The sequence below is a fragment of the Cetorhinus maximus genome, chromosome 2 (genome assembly GCF_964194155.1).
Source record: "Cetorhinus maximus chromosome 2, sCetMax3.hap1.1, whole genome shotgun sequence".
Classification (NCBI taxonomy): domain Eukaryota; kingdom Metazoa; phylum Chordata; class Chondrichthyes; order Lamniformes; family Cetorhinidae; genus Cetorhinus; species Cetorhinus maximus.
Genome location: NC_135880.1, coordinates 78703300 through 78727301, shown reverse-complemented (window position 1 = coordinate 78727301; position 24002 = coordinate 78703300). Strand labels below are relative to the sequence as shown.

At 41.4% G+C, this 24002-nt stretch overlaps 1 protein-coding gene across 2 annotated transcripts in view; it reads right to left on the bottom strand.

Annotated features, from left to right (window-relative positions):
- Positions 1-18612, bottom strand: part of LOC144695474 (small conductance calcium-activated potassium channel protein 2) — a 157188-nt gene extending 138576 nt beyond the window's left edge. Inside the window, exons 1-2 of one of the 2 annotated variants that reach the window (XM_078566355.1) lie at positions 17692-18612; positions 17310-17405 (exon numbers count right to left, since the gene is read on the bottom strand). In XM_078566355.1, coding sequence (XP_078422481.1) covers positions 17310-17405; positions 17692-18612 — 1017 coding nt within the window. The remainder of the gene's footprint in view (positions 1-17309; positions 17406-17691) is intronic. The other variant, XM_078566363.1, reaches the window with a different exon arrangement.
- Between the last annotated feature and the right edge of the window lie 5390 nt (positions 18613-24002).

Here is a 24002-nt window from a genome sequence, read left to right as displayed (position 1 = left end):
TTACAACAATTGATGGTAGTTTCACGGTCACCATTACTGAACTAGCTTTCAAATCCACATTTTCACTATTAATTGAATTTTATTTCCACCAGCTGTCATGATGGGATTTGAACCCATGTCCCCAGAGCATTAGCCTCAGCTTTGAGATTACTAGTCCATTAACATTGCCACTACACCATTGACTCCCCCGACGGGCTCTCAAGTATCTTCCTCAAATTTAAGAATGAAGAAGCCCACAACTGGTAGTGCCATTGGGTTGGAGGGCGATTCACTCCACAGGATTGATTATGGCCGTGGCTGCAGCCTTTCAACCTGGCGGCTCTTTAATTGAGGTATGAAGTCTCTAGCTCTGACGGCCACCTGGCCTGGCGCCAGGAGGCCATCTCCAAGGGTCTGCTGGGCTCTGCACTGAACAACGGAACACTCTGACAACTGGAACCCACCATCACCTTGGAAATGGAGATGTACAAGTGCTAATCTGGTTCTGCCGCTAAATGCATCAGGACCACTAGGAATCATGTTATTCCATGTTTCCGACCTCAAAGCAGCCCACTTCCTCTGTACTCTTCCCATCTCTGAGCTAATGAACCCTTGGGCCGCCATTTAGGATTTTTCCACAGATCTCCACAGACTCTATTAACAAACATTTATTGTTTTCTGCACTTCAGCCAAATTTTCAACCATTTCCAAGATTTATCCTGAATCTCTACAATTTTAAGCATAGTCATCTTTCATGTGGAACTTTGCCAAGTGCATTTTTGCAGTCTGGTACACCATATCACAGGGCTTCCAAAGCCCACTTAGGATGCCACCTCTTCAACACACCAAGGAGGGTGGTGAAACAGGATCCTTCCATCTCAATAATTTTCATTGTTAATATTGTACCAGTCATCCTTTCACTCCCGATAATCAAATCCATTATTTTATACTGTACTGAAATAATACTAATGGATGGAAGTTGCCTGCACCTGCTTTGTCAACCTGTTTAAAATTGGACATCAGGTTAGCCTGTTTCCAGCCTACTAGCTCATTCTCAGTATTCAACAAATCCCTTATAATGACTGTCAATGTGTCACACATATTCCTAAATTATTTACTGTAATGCAATTGCCAAAGCTGAAAGGGACATTGAAACAAAAATTAGCTGTTGCTTATGATTATGTAAAATGCCTCAGACAAACAAGAACAACTTGTATTTTTTTGGAACCTTTAATTTAGTGAAACATCCAAAGTACTTCACAGGAGCATTTTCAAACGAAAATTGACACTGATCTTCATACTGTGATATTAATATAGCTAACCAAAAGCTTGGACAAAGAGGTAGGTTTTCAGGGGCATCGTGGGGAAAGGGAGGTAAAGAGGCTGAGAGGTTTAGGCAGGGAATTTCAGAGCTTAGGCCATCAGCAGCTAAATGCATAGCAACAATGGTGAGGTAATTAAAACAGGGAATGCGCAAGGGGCTAGTATTGGAGGATCGCAAAGATATCAGAGGGCTGTAGGGCTGTAAAAGACTTCAGAGATAGGGCGGGGTGAGACCATGGATGAAATTTAATTCAAGGATGAGAATTTTTAAATTGAGCCATTGCTGGGCCTACAGCCAATGTAGGTCATCAAGCACAGGGCTACTGGGTGAACAGGAGTTGACATGATTCAAAATACAGGCAGCAGAGTTCTGGATGAGTTCCAGTTTATGTAGTGTGGAATCTGGGAGGCTAGCCAGGAGAGTTTTAAGTCTAGGTTAAGTGAGACAGTGGAGTTAGCATTGTTATGGAGGTGTAAGTAGACAGTCTTTGCAATGGAGCAGATGTGTGGTCAGAAGCTCACTAAGTTGGTAAATATGACACCAACATAACGAACTCTCTGGTTCAGTCTCAGACAGCTGAGATGGATGGAGTCAGTGGCTAGGAATGGCATTTGTGATGGGAGTAAAAGATAATGGCTTTGGTCTTCCTAAAATTTAGTTGGAGGAAATTTCTGCTCACCCAGTAATGTTGGATAAGAAGTGCGAGAAATCAAAGATAGTAGTGGGGTTGACAGAGCTGGTGGTAAGGTAGAGCTGGGTGTAGCCAGCTTGCATGTGGAACCTAACATTGTGTTTTCAGATAATCTTGCTGAGGGGCAGTATGTAGATGAGAAATAGGAGTGGGCCAAGGATAGATCCTTGAGGAACTCCAGCGGCAATGGTGCACAAGCAGAAAGAGAAGCCATTGAAGGCTTTGACTAGATACAATAAGAATGGAATCAGCATGGGCAGTCCCACACAGCTGCATGACAAAGGAGAGTCATTGGAGGGGTCTGCTATGATCAAGTGCATCAAAGGCTGCGGACAGCTCAAGAAGGACAAGGAGGGCTAGATTGTCACAGGCACAGTCATATACAATGTCATTTGTGACCTGGATAGGGGTCGTTTCAGTACTGAGGCAGTGGAGGAAATTTGATTGAAGAGATTCAAACATGGAGCTGCAAGAAAGACGGAGGCAGATTTGGGAAGCAACAACACATTCAAGGCCTTTGGATGGGAAAATGATGTTGGAGATAGGGTGATAGCTTGCAAGCACAGAGGGATCAAGGGTAGGGTTTTTGCAGAGAGGGGCGATGGCAGCAGATTTGAAGCGGGGGAGAGTTGGAAGTACCTGAGGAGAGTGAACCGTTAACAATATCAACCAACTTCAGTGACAGAAGGGAATTTGAGTGGTCAGGAGTTTGATGGGAGGGGCAGAGGAAGCAGGAGATAGGTCTTATGACATGATTGGAGATAAGAAACAAACTAGAGAAATCTGAGTTCAGGACCAGGTCAGGGGGAGCTTTATGTGAGGCTTGGCTCAGTGAGCTAAGGGAAAGGAAATAGACTGCATCTGCTTTGCCACCCTGTTTGAAAGTGAGCATCAGGTTAACCTGTATCCAACATAGTAGTTAATTCTCAGTGTTCAATGATTCAATGATAATGACTGTCAATGTTTCACATATATCCAATTGCCAAAGGCTCAATTGGACATTGAAACAAAGACTCGCTCTTGCTTAGGTAAAATACAACGGAATATTTGATAACCTATCCACATTGAAGCACTAATTGCAGAATGTTCTTGAATATGTATGAATCTATCTTACATTTAAAGAGCTAATGGATATGAAATGCAGTATTATTTTGCAAACTACTTATTAATACATTGATACGAAATTGATTTGTCTGCTATTTTAACAAAGTTGCTATTCTAAGTTAATATCTTTGCTAAAAAAGTGAAGGAGTTTCATAGGAATGTATTTGTTATTAGTAGCGCATACCACAATTTCAACGCATATATATCTTACATCCTCCATTACTGCCCCTCTCAGAAATATGGCAAAATCCCAATGTACCAATAAGGATTTGCCTTTCACACCTTGTTCTAATCTTAGCTAATATCTTGAGTATCAAGTTCTGGCCATCTATACAGCTAAATTATTTTACATATTTCAGTACTAAGTAATATTCAGGTGGACTAGCATATTTATGCCATTTGCATAAGCAGTCCACAAGCAGTCAAGACAAATCAATGTTACAATAGAAACAGTTTGATTTATGAAATTATATTTCATGAACTGGGTGTAGTGTTGCTTAGAAGAAGAGGGGAAAGAATTCTGTTATTTGCTTTATAATGTGGTGCAGTTACAAAACAAATTAGTATATTTTGTAATCTCAAGAGCGCTTTTATTGATAAGTATGCATCATATATCATGATGTGTTCAGCAAAATGTCTGAAAGAAGCTGGGCCTCTGGGAACCAAACAGCAGTGAGTGCAAACTCAGAGAGGAAATCAGGCATTAGAAATACATTCACACCACTAGGAAGGTATGAACAAGCCACAGCCAACAACTGGAGAGGGCCTGAGACCTGAACAGGTAGGTCTAGGTCATTATTGGGCCTCAGGCTTCATTTAATTAGTCTGGTGAACTGCAACTGCTAAACACGCTGCTTTAGGCTAAGACTAAGGATGCCTTTGTGGTGCTTGAACAAATGTGGCATTGGCCATGTTTCTGACTATGTTTGGACATGGAAGGTTGCCCCCCACCCTGCCAAATGGACTCTATATGCCACCATTTACCTTGGAAAAAAAACACAATGAAATACAATTTTGGCCTTGAGTGACCTAGACACTCTTCTGGTGAAAACAAATAGTTTAGATGCCTCTGAAAAGAAAATATGAAGAACAGTTGTTTTAAAAGTTGAAATTTTTTGTAAAATAACATTTATTCCTACTTTTATATTCCAGTTGAAGAGCAAAACCAACTCACAAGTGTCCAGTATAAAGCAATATTTAAACAATCTAATGGATACCAATTGCAAAGCTCAGAAAGTCGATGCTAAGTATGTTAAAAAACATTTAACATAACTTGTATTTGTATGATCATAAATTTTGTTTTATTTTAAAAGCATTTGCCTCCAGTTTTATTGTAAAATATTTAACATTGCAACTACAGCACTAAAGAGCAATATCATTGCATCTAACTGATTCAAAAACCTTTAATCAATAAGAAGCCATCAATCATGAACACATTCAACCTCTGTGAAGGTAAGGTGAATTTGTACTGTACACATGAAGAAACCAAGGGATTTTCATGAACATATTGTGTGTGTTCAACAGGCTGATGTAATGCATCTAGTTTGTGTGGGCGAACAGAACTAGCATGCTTTCTGCTTTTCTCTGCTAGTTTGCTTCTCAATTTCAGCCCAGACTGCTGCCTAGTAACAATGTGAAAAGGTAAGTCAACTGTGTAAGTCTCTCCCTGTCAGTACAAAGCCTCCCCATCGGCAAGTCCTCAGCTGTGCCTCCTCATGGCAATGCACAGAAATGGAGTCCCTCATGGCCCTAAAGTTTCAGAGGAACCTGAAGGAGGTTTGGTCTTGAGAATTCAGTATGCAGGCCCACTGGCATGTGGACATGCCCTGGCACTCATGAACCAAACTCCTAGCTATCAGTAAATAGCTCCACTGTCTTGTAGATACCCAGGGGAGTTGAAGGCTAAGGGAGTAAACTCTGGTAAAAAAAAATTCTGGAGTGGAGCCCAAAGGCAGACTAATGTCTAAATATGTCCTCTGTCTGACAACACTGAAAACGAAGGCAAGGGAGGTCATCACCAGCTTCAATAAATAGTTGGTGAGATGAATGGAACACTACTCTGAATTGTACTCCAGGGAGAACACTGTTGCTGAGGAAGGCTTAGACAGCACAGAAAGCCTGCCAGTCATGGCAGAGGTGGATATCAAACCCACAGCGGAGGAGCTTAGCAAACCTATTGACCTGGTTCCCATGAGAAAAACACCTGATACTAAACCACCTGAACTCATCAAGCAGAGGAAACCGGCACTCCTGCAGCATCTGCGTGAACCTTTCTGCCTCTGCTGGACGGGGGGACAGTGAGTTAAGGTATGTGTAATGCAAACGTTGTGACCCATATAAATACAAGGGTGGCTGCAGTGATCACAACAGCTATCAAGGCATCTCCCTGCTGAGGATTGAGGGAAAAGTATTTGCCATGTTGCCTTTGTCAGGCTACAAATCTTGGCTGAATGCATCTATCCAGAATCCCAGGTTTCAGAACTGGAAGATCTACAATTGACTTGACCTGCTCAGTCCAGCAGCTGCAAGAGAAATTCCATGAACAAAGGAGGCTGCTACATACTGCCTTCATCGATCTCACCAAGGCTTTCAAACATGTGAGCAGAGGCTGTCTATTTAAGCTGCCGGAGGAAACTGGCTGCCCTCTGAAGCTGCTCAATGTGATCTCCTCTTTCCATGACAACGTGATGAGTAAGATCAGCTTTGACAGGGCAACATTGGGACCCTTTGAGATTCGCTGTGGTGTCAAACAGGGTTGTGTTCTGGCACTGACACTCTTTGGTATATTTTTCTCTTTGCTGCTGTCAGATGTGTTCGGGTCACCTACAGAGTGTGTCTACATACCTACCAGAATTGACGGAAACTGTTCAGCCTTGCTTACCTGTGATCCAGGACAGAGGTGTGCCAAGTCCTCAGCAGAGAGTTGCTGTACGCTCACAATGCCACACTAACATTCCATATTGAGGAGCACTTGCAGCGACAAATGGGCAAACACTCTCACACCTGTAAAGAGTTTGATTTGACCATTAGCATCAGGAGGACAAATGTCATGGTCCGGGGTGTTGCCAATGCGCCATCTATCAGCATTAACAATGTGATGCTGGAGGTTGTTGACAGCTCCACACTCACCAGAAATCTGTCACCTGATGCTAAAATCAACACATACATCACAAATGCTGCAGTGGTTATGTCCAAGCTGAGTAAGAGAGTTACAACAGCAATCTGACTGAGACATCAAGCTGCAAGTCTACCAAACCTGCACCCTCAATGCACTCCTCTATAGTGGTGAGACCTGGACAGCATATGCTCGGCTAGAGATAAGACTGAATAGTTTCCACCTTCACTGTCTCAGAGATATCCTCAGCATCTCTTGGCAGGACAAAGTCACCAACACAGAGGTCCTGGGTCATGCTAATTCCATCAGCTTACATTCATCGCTAAACCATCAATATCTGCACTGGTTCAGCCACGTTCATCAGATGGATGATGGCTGTATACCCAAAGATATTCTGTACGGTGAACTGGCCACTGGGTCACAGCCTCCCTGGCATCCATACCTCCAATACAAGGACACGTGCAAATGAGGTTTGAAGATGTCATTGACACTAACAACTGGGAGACAGTCGCTGACAGCCATGACCTCTGGAGGCTGATTGTTTGCAAGGGCATGAGCAGCGGCAAGCAGCAACTGGCCAAGAAGAGGGCTCAGAGAAAACAGAGGGCAGCAAGTTGTGCACCTTCTCAGCCCACTATCTTCCTCTGCAGCAATTTCAGCAAAGACTGCCATGTCAGAGTGGGGCTCCTGAGCCACAATAGGCAACGCTTAACACAGAGTTGGCCATCACAATGCAAACTATCATCTTACAAGATGGAAAGCTGCCACAGACTGTTGAAACTTTTGGAACATTTTTGTTTCTACTTAACGCTGTGACATAAGATTCTCCTTTTACCAAAATCAGACCATTTATGCAAGACATGAATATGCAATGGGGATAATAATAACCACCTTACAAAGGACAGGAGAGGGTCAGGGGGGAATTTAAAAAATAAATTGAGAAACGAGATGCCAGCACATTGCGTACATGCATGAAGCCATTTTTACAGCAGTTGGTTGCATGGTGGGCCAGTGGCCTGCCCGAAGTGGTGAGACCCTTCATCAGTATATTTAAACACAGTTCCCATAATGCAGTTGGGAGCCTGATTTAAATTAAACACTAGCTGCTCAGGGGTCCCAGGGCTTGGGGAACCCAGCAGCAAAATGTAGAAAGGAGCAACCGGATCATGCAGGTAAGTAAAAAGCTAAATACTGCAGATGCTGGGAATCTGAAACAAAAACAGAAAATGCTGTAAAAACTCAGCAGGTCTAACAGCATCTGTGGAGAGAAAGACAGAGTTAACGTTTCGAGTCCTTATGACTCTTCTATAGAGCTAAGTAGCTCTATAGAAGAAACTAAGTAACTCTGTCTTTCTCTCCACAGATGCTGTTAGACCTTCTGAGTTTTTACAGCATTTTCTGTTTCATGTAGGTAGGTACTTTAAGCCAGAAAGAACAGGACTGCTTCCCCTGTCACTCAAATAAACCTTCTGTTGAGCATGGCCTTTCCTCATTTCCACTAAAGATGGGCTTCCTGGAGTTCTATCAAATCAGTTTTTTCTTTGCAATTTCCATTTGACATACAAAATTAATTATTTTCTTTTGCATTTGTTCCATAGGATCTAGCATTTTATTTCTAAAAGTCCCTGTTTTGTTCAAAGGAAATAGTTGTATTACAACTGATGTACTTGTTTTAAAATGGCATATTTGTTCAGTGCATTAGCAGCAACGTGTTTACAAAACTTTAATTGCCTTAGCTGTTTTAATGAAATTCATATACTAAGTTGATCAAATAAAATTCTGGTAAAATGAACAAAAGGCAACTTTCAATTACTGTAAGAGCATAAAAATTTTCCATTTCTAAAGACCAAACGTTTCACCTGCACACAAACAGGCTTGATCAACACATGCACCACGTTATACCTGCAGATGCAAGTTATCTTAAATTATTAAACTACTTTTTTTATTAGGATCTATTCATGCAGCTTTTTGTAGTTTTAACATTTGATGGGATACAATGTAGGCAAGAAAACAGATCAACTCAAGATAAACGCAAAATTCTGTGGGTGCTGGAAATCTTAAATAAGAACAAAAAAAAAGCTTGAAAAACTCAGCAGCTCACGCAGAATCTGTGGGGAGAAATAGAGAATGTTTCAGGTCGATGAATTGTGATCAGGACTGAAGAGAGATGGAAATGTAAGAGTTTTTAAGCCAGTGGCAGGGGGAGGGGCCAGGGAGCACAAAGGAGAAGATCTGTGATAGGGCAGAGGGCAGGGGAGATTAAATAACAAAAGATTTGATGATGCAACAACCAAAGAGAGTAGAAATGGATATAGTGAAGAAACAAAGGTTGTGGCTAAATGAGGTGTTAATTGCTACTTAAAGCCATCTGAATGCAACATAAAGGGATAAAGAAAGAAACAAGATGAAGACTGATCCAGCAAAATAAAAAAAAGAGAAGAAAAAAACAGATAGAACAAGATGGAGGCAAAGGTTATGATCTAAATTTGTTGAACTCCATGTTGAGTCCAGAAGGTTGTAGAGTGCTAAGTTGAAAGATAAGGTGCTGTTCCTTGAGGTTGTGTTGCACTTCACTGGAGCAGGCCATGGACAGAAAGGTCAGCATGGGGGAAAATTGGAGAATTAAAATGACAAGCAACTGGATGCTTGGGGTCATACTTGTAGACTGAACAGAGGTGTTCTGCAAAGCAGTCACTCAGTTTGTGTTTGGTCTCCCCAGGGTAGAGCAGACCATATCATGAGCAACAAATACAGTATACTACATCGAAAGGAGTACAAGTAAATTGCTGTTTCACTCGGAAGGGTTGTTTGTGGCCTTGGATAGTGAGAAGGGAGGAGGTGAAAGGGCAGGTATTACATCTCCTATACTTGCATGGAAAGGTGCAGTAGGGCAGGGAGGGGTTAGTTAGGAGTTAGTTAGGAATAGATTAGGGTATCACAGGGGGAAAGGTCCCTATGAAATGCTGAAAGGGGAAGGCAGGAGAGGATGTGTTTGGTGGTTGCATCATGCTGGAGCTGATGGAAATGGTGGAGGATGATCTGTTGAACACGGAGGCTGGTGGAGTGGAAGGTGAGGACAAGGGGAACCTTATCATGGTTCTGGGAAGGAGGGGAAGGGGTGAGAGCAGAGGTGCGTGAAATAGATTGGACATGTTGGGGGGCACTGTCAACCAGGTTTGGTGCGAATCCTCAGTTAAGAAAAAAAGGCATGTCAGAAACATTGGTGTGGAAGGTTGCACCATCCAAACAGATGCAATGGAGACAGAAAAACTGGGAGAATGGAATGGGGCACTTGCAGGAAGCAGGGTATGAGAAAGTGTAGCTGAGGTAGCTGTGGAAGTCAGTGGGTTTTGCAGTGAACGTTAGTGGATTGGTTGACAAGTTTTGTCAATGGCAATGCCTTGGCCAATCAGAGTTGACTTACAAACCATCAGCACCCTTTTCTCCTGTTGTATAAATTGTTATAATAGTTTGAAATTTAGCATTCTTGCATTTGTCCTGATGAGTGCAAGGCAAAAAGCTTCAGCAACATGGTTCTCTTTTCAGCAATATACTGCAAACTCAAAAACATATTGATGATTACTAGTTTTCTAGTGCAAATATTTATTTATATTCTGATTCAAAATGAACAAACTTAATGTGCTTTGTGGAATCAAAAGATTAAGAGAAAATATATTTCCATTACTATAACAGAGATGAGGAATGCCATCAAAGGCATAGGCATAATCTGATAGGCAGCCAATTTGAGCTGATGAAATAATAGAGTAGAAGCCCAGTTACTTGTCATCGGATCTGTTCAGATCAATGACTAAAAGCTAGGGCTATTTTAGAATTGCTTACTGAAGTATTGTCTTATTTAAAAAACATGCAGAATGCAGAATCAACATGTTGGACATATATATATGGAAGGACAAATGCAAACACAGTGCACATTAGGTAGCAGTCCTGCGTGTACGAGAAGAGCAAGTAAAATGTGTAAAACTATGGAGTACAAATCTACAGAGATTATGCTGCGGCTCTATAATGCGTTGATTATATGAAAGCACTGTGAGCGATTTTGGTCATTGTATCTCAAAGTGGAAAGAAATGCAATGGCGACCGTACAAAAAGAGCAACGCGGATGATTCCCAACTTTAAAGGGAATAATACATGACCCCCCTGAGGCAAAATTCTTTTAAAATTTCCTTCAGAAAGCAATCGGTGTTAAAAGGTGCACTTGTACTGCTACTCTATGTCACAGCAAGCTGTCCACTTGGACACCACACTGTAACTTTGGAGCTAGGTGCTAACTTGACCACAGAACACTACATCTGAGACCCCATGGTAAGGCCATCTTACACCAGTCGAGATTGACATTATGTGGATTGCAGTTACTGTATTTTTTGGCGTTGAGTCGGGTGTAAAAAAGAATTTAGACAGTCTTTTTGAGTTCCTGGAAACTTCAGAAACTGGAGCAGAGTATTTTGCTTAACGCAGTGCTCCCAAAAGCGCTGTGCCTCCAAGAGCAGAATTCTCTCCTGGTGAGCATTCCTGCCACATGGTCTTGTCCACTGGGAATTCTAGTTTGTAGTTACTGCTTTCAAACTATAACATATATAGAAAACTATAACTGCAGCCAAATGTAGAGCTGAGCCCGTCTGCTGTATAATATCCATCAATATTTCACATTGAGGTTAAAGTACAATGATTACCAGACAGCCTTCAATGCGCTCAAATCACTTTCCCGGGAGGAAAGAAACGATTTTATTTCCGTTTGGCAACAGAACAAAATGCAAGTCTTGAGCCGCCAGCTCTCTCCGCCCACACATTGCGGAATGAAGTATACAACCAGACAGCTTCAAGGCGGCTCCAAATTCATCGCAATGAGCGAGGAATATTTGTTAACATAACTCACATATCAAATTACAAATTATCCTCATGGTGACAAGATTCGGGACGAAGTATGTTAAAAATCCCAAAATATTGAGGATAGCTCATCACGTATTGAGGATAGCTCATCACCTTTTCCATGTTATGGGATATATAAATATATAGGTATAATATGGAAGCACAATTGTACGCCATATACATTAAAAAAGACACTTGTTTCAGTTGAAGAATTTGGTTTTCCAGACTTGCATCGTTCGGTTGTAGTGCCATTGTCTCTTTTATTGCAACCTCTGTCCACAACATGGGCCATTGATCTGGTATAGTGCAGGTTTGTGTGGCGATCCTGATTGTTGAGCGATTTCCCCATGATCTAAAGCGGTTTCTTATTGATTTCTTCCATTAGTTCTATTCAAATTACTATGAAAAGGCAAGGGCCCTGTGAATGGTGAAACTTCGGAATTCAGTCTTGAATCACCTATGTGAATCACCCGGTCGCTCCTTGTCCAGCTGTTGTTCCCCTTCCCAGTAACCTTGAGGTGTCAGCTGTGGCTCAGTTCATAGCACCCTCGCCTTTGAATCAGAGGATTGTGGGTTCACGTCCCACTCCCGGAAACCAAGAACTGTGATTGTACTCGAAAGAAGTTGCGATATGTGACTGTTGGTAACCCGAAAGAGTTTCCCAGTAACCTTTCACCAAGATCAGCTGAAACCGGTGGTGTCCATTGGACATGGACTGTCTCCGTCACTTCGTTCTACAGCGGCTAATTGTGAAATCTGTTGAAGATTCGGCTTTCAAGGCTGAGAGGATTGGCTTTTATTCTAGTGACATGAAGCGAGGAGTCAAACGAAGGCCGTTTGGCAATGTGTCACCGTCTCTCTTCGGTCTAATACCCCATTTCATAATATGTAAAAACATATAATCCTAACTGAATGCATTTATCGGTGTTGCCGTGTATGCCAATCGCCCAAATTATTTATTTGGACTACCATCAATTATGAGCTGAAAGTGTTAAAAAAAAACCCTATGCTTATTCGGAATTCAGTCAAAAAGGACATGCTGAATTGTGTATCCAGCCTTCCTCTCTCGTGTATTTGGAAGCAGCAAACGCCCTGTTCTACAGTTGCTACTAGACTCTGTTGTAAACAAAGCTGGGCAAGAGAAAAAAAAATCAATATTAATCACTCCCTGCGACCAATGCTATCGCCCGCTCTAATATATACGAATTCTAATTTGAAAACAAATGTGTTCCTGCTGTGGGAGATGCCACTGCATGAAACATTTTTGAGAGAACAGTATGCCACCGAGAGCACTGCCGACTAATTCTGTGCAGTCAGTGCCATTGTAGTCATCCAATGAAGTGTGAATTACAAAATGCACCCCCACAACCTATGGCTCCTCCAACAATTAATAGGCCTCAAATGACATTAGGAGAATCTCGCCTAATACAGGCCCATCAAATCTAACCCCAAAACCTTAAATGCCTTTCTGAATTCCGAGTAACATTCTAATTTCATTTATAATCAACTTGATCTAACTGACACATATCACAATATTGCTGTAAAATCCAGTTGTCTGTGACACTTTGAAATTTCTCCACATTTACTCTGCAATGCCATTCAGTGCCACCATTCAGACTCAATACTCCAGATTTGTATAGACTGAATAAATGTGTTTTATTTACACTGTTGCGGACCTCCATGCCGATTTTCTCTCATCGCTTTGTCTAGTCTCGCTGTCAGTTCTACGCCCAAGTGTAGTTTTACCGTGCACAGGTGTGAGCCCTCTCATTGAGTGCCAACAAGCTGCTCAAATGGGGATGTAGAAACATCACCGGTGCCCATAATCATGTTTTGACCCTCAGGCCTATACAGGCAGTCAGATACAGGCCAATGTTCCCATTCCTGATCCAAAGACTCTGAGACCAATACTGTCCCAATTGAGGTTAGCTCACTCTGCACAGATTGGGGATCTAAACTAAGAACTTTATGCTCTGTATGACTTAGTTACTCGCGCAGCGTATGTGTGAAGGCATATAAGGAATGAACTTACATTTATATAGCACCTTTCCCAACCTCAGAACATCTTCAAGTGTTTTACAATTAAGAAGTTCTCACTGCTTAATGTGGAAATGTAGCAGTCAGTTTGCACAGAGTGCTACCTGTGAGCGATATCTGACACCATGGGAACACCGAGGTGTGTTTTTAAATAACTTTTTTTAATTAAACGCATGTGCAAACCACATGTGTCAGATGTTCTGTTTCTGTATAAAACAAGCATGTATCATTGAGTGGAAAAGTTAATTAAAGTAGTTAACACAGAGAGGTGGGTTCCTTTGGGAGAAACAGGGAGAGACGTTTGTTTCCAACCCACTATTAGTTTAGACTGTGACATGTCTCAATCAATACTGACCAGGCTTCCCTTTGAAATGGATCTGGCTGATACCTAGCATCATTAACATTGCAAAGTTCTTTTGTTTTATATATAGTTCAGTGTTGTTGAATTTCAGGATGAATTGGCACTATAAACAAAAGAAAAATGTTCAGCAAATTCTTAGCGTCAGGATTTAAGGCAGCTTAAAATTAGGTCAGAGCCGGTGTGACAGCAATTTGATATTTAAATACTCAGAGCATAAGATTCCCCATCAGAAAACTCACATTAAAGAGAATGTCACTTTTACAATCAAATTCTGCAATGTATTGCGATTAACTCCGAACAATTTTCACTGATCTCTGTTATTCTATCGATTTCTATTAAATACTTCAAGCAGTGAATGCTACTGATTGGAAAACTCCCTTTGTGTGTCACGTGTAGCAACATGGCATTTAGAAAGAATGTTCTGTCGCACAGGGGAAATGAGGCACTGTCTGAGCAGCTACTGAACTCCACTGAGTGATGGTGTTGAGTGAGCACAAAGAGTAGAAAGTGAATTCCCTCAGCTTTCTTGCATTCGCAGGTACCAATTCTTTCAAATCAACCTCTCAAAATCTGAACAATGCCCAATGGTCAAACATGAATGTTTGCAACCAAATGCAGAAATGAATTGCAAAATATTAATACTAATCCTGATCATGATAATATTTGAATGTTTGAAAAGGGATCTGGATCACATTTAAGATTTCATGCAAATTCATGCATTACCGGAAAGATGGGCAAAGACGCAGGAACATAATGCCTGGCTCTGGATTTCTCTGATTTGGACAAGTTATAATCTGAAGCCATGGTGCGATTTGGAAATGTGCAAGCAATGGGTGAAGCCACTTCAATCTCAAAGTGCTGGGAAAACTTCACACAAGTAATTTATTTAACCTTGACACAGTTGAGTTGGCCAGCCTGCCCCACATTGTTGGAGTTAGAATTCGCAGCCATGTGTTACTAACTCATTAACAAATCCCGTGGTCAGTTCACTCCTTGGCAGTATCTGGAACGATGAAGCCCTTTCCCGAGTTACCCACAGGAACACAATTCCCTTCCTCAGTCCCGCAGTTCCCGTCAATGTGGGCCAGGCTTACTCAAAGTGGGACAGTCGGACACCAGGAGGGGGGTGGATGGGAATTAAAGCATATCAATCTCTGCTCAGACCTCTCTATATTAGTTGACAAATCAGGCAGCATCTATGGATAGAGAAACATCGTTAACGTCTCAGATTGGAGCCCGTTCATGAAGACTCTCCATGAGTTCTAATGAAAGGTCACAGACTTGAAATGTTAACTCTGTTTCTCTCTCCACAGATGCTGTCAAATATGCTCAGTATTTCTAACAATATTTTTATTTTAGTTTTTGTTTCAGATTTCCCGCATCCGCAATATTTTGCATCTTTATATTGATGTTTACAACCTCTCCTACCAAATGATCCCAGCTTAGTGCCGCTCTCTTTAAGGAACACTTATTGTCAGTTGCCGGGTAATATCGATGCCTTGCTGGCCATCCTCGCCCGGCTGCCCTCAGCCTGGAATTATCCCCATACAGTGGCTGCGGACGGTGGCACACATTGGCTATGTTAAATCACGAGAGAATGCATTTGATGGTAAATTAATCATTTGAACCAATACGACACAAAGAAAAAACACGACAAGACCTTGAGCAGTCCCTGCTATTTGTTTGCCAGCACATCGCCTGGCTTATTAAACCGAGTAAGGAACACTCCATACAGCCGGTGTTCATTCGCGCGAATTTTTTTTCAGAAACCCAAGACATCCAATTCGCGGTCATTCCACCTCCACAAAACAAACAGTTTAGTTGAAGCCGGCGCCAATGTTGGGAGCTGCACTGCCCTCACCCCTTTCACCCTCACTTTAACTTATCCTTTATGGTACTTATGGGTACCTCTACCCCGCCCCACAGCCAATACATTTATCCAGTTGCCATGTACACTCAAAGCAATTTAACAGTTGAACACGAACATTGATTCCATATCCGTAACAACGTCTGTTGAATGATAACCCCCAGCATTGCCTGGGATAATCTCATTCTCTATTAAATACTTTTCTGCTTCATGTTCTGAATTTTACCAACTGTCAGTCCTAGTTCCAATGCGCATGCTCCTTACATTTTCTAACCCTGTCAGTTTCAACGTTGGGGCACTGTTGGGATTTTATTTAAAATTTCACCTTCGTGAAGTCATTAATGCAGAAATCTATTTGATGGTGTTACTTGTAAAACCTGCTTACTAAATGATTGATTTTCCATGGGTATAAAGAAACTTAAATACAGGTCTTCATTCGGAAATGGTAGCATTTTTTAAAATTAAGAGATATTTTATTAAGACTGAAGCACAAGCTGCAATCTGGGATTTTCCATGATACTTAGCAATCAATGTATTATAAATAACAGAACTCTTCTCCCACCAGAGAGCTTGTGAAAACGGTTTAGATGCAAATCACCAACTTTAAGGACATGTAGATGTAGTGCTCGGCCAATTTGATTCCTTGCGCTTCATGCAAAACGTACTTTTATCATAAAAACGTTGCCGATCGGTGATAACATTTATACATATCTCCGAAAGGTTTAGGAAAGCAATTCTGAAATACCTTAGCCTTTGAACAAAAAGTATTCTATGAATTATTAAAGCATCATGTAAACAGAACATCTGATTAATCGGACCGCTCTTTTTGCTTGGTTAAGTGATCACAGATGCCGTTAGACAACTGTCATTTAATAACATGAATTGAAATTCCCACCTGTAGAATAAAACACAAAGCAGCCCAATAAAAACACTACCTGAAATATGCTTATCTGGAAATTAGAAATGGAAGATGAATGCTGCTATTTGAGAAAACACAATTATGGAGTGCATTCTTGGCATAAAGTGTTCAAACATTGGGCACTGTTTAGATCGAAATACCTCATTCTGTAACGTTGATGTTCTGATGTTTTATACAGCGCATTCCAATTTGTAACCTCAATTTGTCGAATTACAGCAGTCTTTGCAACATGTATATGATACTGTTTAGCTTTAAAACGAGTTTAGTTTTGTTATAATATGATTGTTTTAGTGCTAGAATTATTGGAAACTTTGAGAAACACCAGTATACTAGTTTGCACAATTTCACTACGTCCGAAACAATCCGAGTGAAATCAGTAATCAATGTCAACAGTTTCCCGCTTCTTAACTCATAAACATTGCTTTACTTCTCTTAAAGAGATATATAGATGAACATAGAAGGACAAGAGCAGCAGATAGATGGGAATACCACCATCTGCGAGTTCCCCTCCAAGTCGCACACCATGCTGACTTGCAACTATAATGTTGTTCCTTCGCTGTCGTTGGGTCAAAATCCTGGAACTCCCTTCCTAACAGCACTGTGGGAGTACCCACATCATACGGACTGCAGTGGTTCAAGAAGGCAGCTCACCACCACCTTCTCAAGGGCAACTAGGGATGGGCAACAAATGCTGGCCTAACCAGGGATTATCGCACCTGTGTTGTGTCAACGTGTGGAAACAAGTGAGCATATTTTCTAATCAGTTACAAAAGTACACGTGTTCTAACATTATTACTAGTTAATTAAAATACGCGTTTCTCAGCTACTAGATATATTTCCCATGGCCCAAGTTTTCATCTCTTCGACTTTTTTTCCTGCCGAAATTTTGTTTAATTTGCACTTAAGTGTACTGATATGCGTTTTGACAACATGATTTCACATCCTGGCTGTCCCGCCCAATCGATTCATAACACTTATTAATCTCCCCTAAAGAGTTACTCCTTTTTTAGTAAAAATATAGTTACCTGAATTTCCCGCGCGTGGTATACAATGATCAGACCAAGCAGAATAATCGTAGAAAGGCTAATAAGGCATTTTAGAGCTAATGAATATAGCGACCCCTGCAATATAGAAGAAATATATTTTGAGTTTTGATTAGTGGGAAAAATAAACTTAAAATAAGAGTACGAAACTGTTATATTCATAATAGAAGTGTGCATGCCATAATGTGAAGTTAAAAACAGGTTAACTTTTACAATAATTGGACAACGTCAATGTTTTCATTACTGTTAAAGTGCTAAGGCAGATGAACAAATGCACTACAAATTGCTGACAAAACAATTGCCTGATACACATTCTAAGACTAAAAAGACCCTCGAAATCGCCAGTTACTACATATTTGCTTACCTTCTGATAAGCCCCCCACGCAAGTTCAGTCTCAATGACCATCACTACAATCCCAAACATACCAAAGATCAAGGCATAGTCGCTCAATCGTTTTCTTTTCTCAAACAAAGCTCTCCTATGGCCCAGCTTGTAGCCAATGTTATTGTTTTTCTTTTTGCTCGGTTTGCTGTTATTGCCACCGTTTCCTCCTCCCCCAGTACTACCGCTGCCCCCATAAGAAACGACCGTCGTGGAATTGTTCTGCTCCGGCTTGGAGACCACGATCTCCGGGGCTACTGTGGTGAAGATGGGTTGAAGAGGCTGCGATTCCGAATCCAGTTCGTGTAGGTTCCTCCTGGACGAGCTCAGGTTGCTGAGCGGCCGCATGACACCGCCGTTGTACCTGCAGCTGCTCATGGCTATTTCAGTGAAAGGATTGCTCTCCCTGCGATTGCTGCTGGGGCTGGGCTGCCGGCACTGATGATGGTGATGCTGGTGGTGGTGGTGGTGGTGGGGGTGAGACTGTCTAGAAGAGCTGGCATGGCTGGCGGAGGAAGGCGAAAACTCGCTGCCGTTGAGCTGACTGCCTTGTCTGGAGGAGGAGGAAAGGGGAGAACTGGTCCTGAAAGTGAGCGGGGAGGAATTGCGGAGAAACAGGTTGTCGGCAGCGACAGCAGCAGCAGTGACATGCGGGCAGTTACACCTGACCCACTCGTCCTGGTGCTGGCTGTTGTGCTGATGCTGCTGCTCCTGGATCCGATCGTGGAACTGCAATGGGGTTTCCATGTCAGAGCTGTTAAAGCCGCAGGAACGGGCTGTGCACCCTGCGCAATGCGTTATGGTACGGACGGGGAAATCCTGGCGCGAAGACTGGCCTATTCCGGCTCCCGTAGAATCCAGGCACCGCGTCCGATTGGTCGGACGGACTAAAACTATCGGCATGACGTAATGCGGAGGAGAAAAAAGAAGCGCGCGTGCCTGTGGGGCTGGCCTGGGGGCTGGTGTGTTTCAAACTGCAGCACCCGCTCCTGCTGGCCAAGGGGGGCTCACTTCATTCATTCATTCATTCATCCCAGCGTCTCTGGAATGGGCTGAGCCTCAATAAATAGATCACTGAAGTTAAATATAATAGCTCGCAAAAGAAAACTCTCCTCCCCCTCTCAATATAGTTCAGAATTAGTGACTTAAAAGAGAGAAAATGGCTCGCTCTCTGTTACAGATTGTGAAGAAATCCAGGAAAGTATTTTTTCTGCAAAACTGATGATCGGGCCAGGTCAAGAAAGTGGATCATCCTCAATTGCACCAACAAGGTAGTCCAGAGGAGAGAAGAGTCTGGTAAACGATTGCAACCATCATCCTGTCCTTTCTTCATTACCGATTCCTGCAGAAAACAACGGGATCTGGATGAAATAACTGGGGAAATAAAAACGCCACATGAACATTTCAAATTCATCTGATATATCACATGAAATGAGTAAAGTTTCATTGAGCTGAAAAAGTCTCACTTAAAATTTGGGTGAGGATGCAGACTTTATGAATGGGTGCGTAGAGTGGCGTTTTGTTTCGGAGTTGTATAAATGTGTGTAAGCCGTTTTGAAGAATTAAAAAAACACAATAGCTACATTATTGCCTAAAACAGACATAGATCCAAGTCAAATATTGTCAGTGAATTGTTTTCCCCGCATATTTAACGTAGAGTTTGGGGTCTAACTGGAAGTTATTTTGGCTCCTTGGCTTTTTACGTACAAGCTCGATCATTGTTATGCTAGAAGTTAAAATGCGTTCCATACACCGCACCAAAGTCCCTATTGCATGTGTGGCATTATTTTTGATATTTCATATAGTTTCCAAATTTTTTTTGAATTTCCTACAGGTTTAATATAAGACGCACTGCGCTGTATGCCGCTCTGCAGTTCGGTTGCTATCACAGTGAAACGGTAATTACAGATTCTTATTTAATACATCTTTTACTAGGTTCACTGTGTCTTGTCTCCACTCTTCAAAATGCTACCGGTTTTAAACTGCTGGGTGAATGATGACAGGAAAGATTTGCAGTTTTATTCAGTGTGCAATATAACTCATAGCAATTGATTTACACCAGGGTTTTGGAATGAACCAACAAAAAGCCCCTGAGACCAGATAGGTTTCATTAAGTAATTGAATTATCCACCTGTATCCGATTTCCTGAAATACTATTCATCGTCTCCAGTAAGGATCTAGCTGTTAGTTGATTTTACGTTTTTGCAATGAGTGATAATGAATAAATAAATTTCAGGAGGAAATCCTCTCCATTCAATGGTGGAGCCACAGATGCAGTAGCGGTTTTAATATTGAACCCAAACGCCGCAGTCTTTACAGGTAAATTATATTATACCGATTTGAAGTTGACTAAACATATTCTGTTTAATTATTTAAATGAAGCAATCTAATACTATGTAATTTGTTTATAAATATGCACAATTGTTCAATATAAACCAACCTTTTAAAAGTCGCTGCGTAATTAAGTGCACTAACAATAGAATTTGTTGGTGAACTATCACATTCATTGTGTTATGGTGTAGCTCAGTTAGTGAAACATGTCAAGTGTCTTTCTGCGTTTTACTGGCAAGATGTTTCTCTTTTACTTGGCTTTCAGATGCTTTATTTTTCTTGTTAGTTTATTTCTGCATTTCGAAATATCAACAGATTAAAATCTGTTTTACAAGTCGCATAAAAGTGCAAGACACTTATATCTGTCCAAAAACGTTATGAATCGGTTTCAGTAAACAGATACAAAAGATCCGCACATGCTACTGTTCATGTTCCTTATTTAACTGCCACTAAATGTTTAAAGAATGCAATACCTGTTAACGGTATCAAATATCTAATTTGCGATTGGTATCTTCTCCTGGTAACATTGCACTTCCGACCAGCATTGTAACAAATTACTACTTACAGCGCTAGATGGCATCAGACTCCATGCTAACATTCTATGGAGTGAGCCAGAGGCAGTAGTGTCAAAAACAGAATTACCTGGCAGTAGTGTCAAGTTTTGAAGCCGAAAGGTAAACATGGAGCATTCTAATTTTTGGTGATTGGAAACTTTACACCCCAACACCGCGAAAATTAATTTATTTTCAGCATTTCTGATTAAAATTGGGTCTTGTTTCAAGAAATGTGGGCGCAAATTTTCAGAAAATCAATGTGAGATGTAAAGCCACTTTCAGTGACTCATTTGAAAAAAAAAATACACGTTAATCCGCCGTATTTTTATGGAAAGTGGGACAAACAAGGGCGACGGAATGCAGCAAACCTTGCTGAGTTTTGCGGTGGCAAGTTTTTGTTTTTGAATCGTTTCGCGTCGACCAGAGCGATCAGCGTGTGAATGGGTGACCCTCTTCTGGAGTAAGCAGGTCAATGAAGGTCGTGTTGTGTTTTGTTGAGGACTAACATTCAGAAGTCACAATCATTTGGGTGGGGCTTTCTTTTAAAAAGAAAATAGTGCTCTCACTTAAACTCTCACGCAGACTATAATCCCATTTTTTTATCATTACTTTTCTCTCGCGGGATTTTTGACACGTTATGAACTCCCGGGTCCACCTTTTGACGTTTGATATGGTCCTAAGCAAGTAAGTCACTTATAGAAGCTGCAGCCAGCAGAATACGAGCAGCATGAATAGAATAGCAAGAAGAAAATAAGTTTAAGAATGGTTATGGATAGCACATGTACTTTTTTTTCGATATTATGGAAAAATTATGGTATCCATTGGGACTTACTCTGGGGGAGATTGGACATGTACAGCCGGACTGGTCGCACCTAAATAGAGCCAGGACTGAGTTCCTTGCGGGCCTTTCTGCTGGGGCTATTGGGAAGGATTTAAACTAACTTGGCAGGGGTGAAGGAACCAGGAGACAATATCAGTGAGGAAGACCAGAGGAGCGAAGCCACTGAACACTGGGATAGATAGCCCTAGAATAGGGAATAGTAAGTTAATACGTGGGGTAGAGTTGCCAACTATGATTTAATATATTCCTGGAGGTTTCATCACATGACTTGCCCCCACACCCCAGCTATTCGTCACCCAACACATCCATCCTTATGATGTACTGCCTTTCTATGCCAATTGGAAAGCAAGAAGATCCATTACCCAATTTGATGATACTTAACTGTCAGCCAAACAGCCCTTTCCCCCAATTTTCAATATTTTTATATCTGGTACAGAGAAATATTCAAAGAAAATGACAAAATAAAACAATCTTTTTAATATTCCGATGATTTTTCTTCACTGCAGTGACCTAGAGATTGATCTTCAATTCCAGGAGACTCCAGGCCAGTCCTGGAGGGTTGGCAACCCTAAGATGGAATCAGAGCAAGGAAGAAAGTAATAAACTCTAAATCAGCATTAGTGCATGTATGTGAATGCACAGAGTGTGGTAAATATAATTGGTAAGTCACAGGTGCAGATTACTATCTGGAAATATATGTTGTGGCTATAACAGAAACCTGGCTCAAAGTAGAGCCCAACTGGGTATTAAATATTCCTGGATACAAGGTGTTTAGAAAAGGGGGAAGGATGGCAGTATTGATTTAGGAGAACACCGCAGTGCTGGAGAAAGAGGAAGCCCCAGAGATGTCAGGGGCAGAATCCTTTTGGCTAGAGCTAAGGAACAAAAAAAGTAAATTACTTTGCTCAGTGTCTATAGGTCACAAACTAGTGTGAGGGATGTAGAGGAACAAATTTGCAAGGAAATTACAGAGAGGTGCAAGAGGTATACAGTAATTATAGTGGGGGGGTTTTAATTATCCAAATATAGGCTGGAATAGTAGTAATGTAAAGAGCAGAGAGGGAGAAGAGTTCCTAAAGTGTGTCAGGAAAATTTTCTTTTCAGCAATGTGTTTCCAGTCCAACAAGAAAGGAGGCACTGCTAGACCTGGTTCTTGGGAATGAGGTGGGCGAAGTGGATCAAGTGTCAGCAGAAGACCATTTAGGTTTGGGCTGGCTATGGAAAAGGACAAAGAACAATCCAGAATAAGAATAATTAACTGGGAGAAAGCCAACTTAAATGGGATAAGAATGGATCTGGGCTGAATAAATTGGAGCCAAAGGTTGGCAGGAAAAATGGTAGCTGAACAATGGGCTGCTTTCAAAGAGATAGTTTGGGCACAGTCAAGGTATATTCCCTCAAAGGGGAAAGGTAGGGCAAACAAATCCAGAGCTCCCTGGGTTGACAAAAGAGATAGACATTAAGATAAAGAAGAAAAAGTGTGCTTATGACAGGTGTCAGGTAGAAAATACAATTGAGAACCAGGCTGAATATAGAAGTTTCAGAGGACAGGTGAAAAAGCAAATAAGAGAAGCAAAGAGAAAGTATGAAAAGAGACTGGTAGCCAACAAAAAGGGGAATTCCAAAGTCTTCTATGGGTAGTTACTATGTAATAGTAACAGGGTGGTAAAAGGAGTAGAATCGATTAGGGTCCAAATAGGGGATTTACGCATGGATGCAGAGTTGCCTTTACCAAAGAAGAAGATGCTACCCAGGTCATTGTGAAAGAGGAGATAATTCATAAACTAGAGGATTTAAAATTGATAAGGAGGAGGTATTGGAAAACTGTCTCTATTTAAAGTTGATAAGACATCAGGACCTGATCAGATGCATCCAAAGATACTGAGGGAAGTGGAATTCAAATTGCAGAGGCACTGGCCTTAATTTTCCACTCTTCCTTAGGCTCAGGGGTGGTGCCATAGGACTGGAGAATTGCAAGCATTACAGCCTTGTTCAAAAAATGTTGTAAAGATAAACACAGGAACTATATCTAGTCAATTTAACTTCTGTGGTGGGGAAACTGCTAGAAAAATAATTCAGGACAAAATTAATAGTCACATGGACAAATGCAGGTTAATTAAGGAAAGCCAGCATGAATTTGTTAAGGGAAGTTTGTGTTTAACTAACTTGTGGGAGTTTTTTGAAGAGATAACAGAGGGATGATGAGAGTAATGCTGTTGCTGTGGTGTATATGGACTTCCAAAAGGCATTTGATACAGAACTGCATAACAAACTTGTGAGCAAAGTTATAGGTCATGGAATAAAAGGGATGGTAGCAACATGGATACAAAATTGGCTGAGTGAAAGGAAACAGAATAATGGTTAATGGGTGTTTTTTGACTGGAGGAAAGTTTGTAGTGGAGTTACCCAGGGGTCGATTTGGGACCCTTGCTTTTCCTGATACATATTAATGACATAGATCTTGGTGTACAGGGCACAATTTCAAAATTTGCAGATGACACAAAACTTGGAAGCATTGTGAACTGTGAGGAGGATGGAACTTCAAGTGTAGAACTTCAAAAGGACAT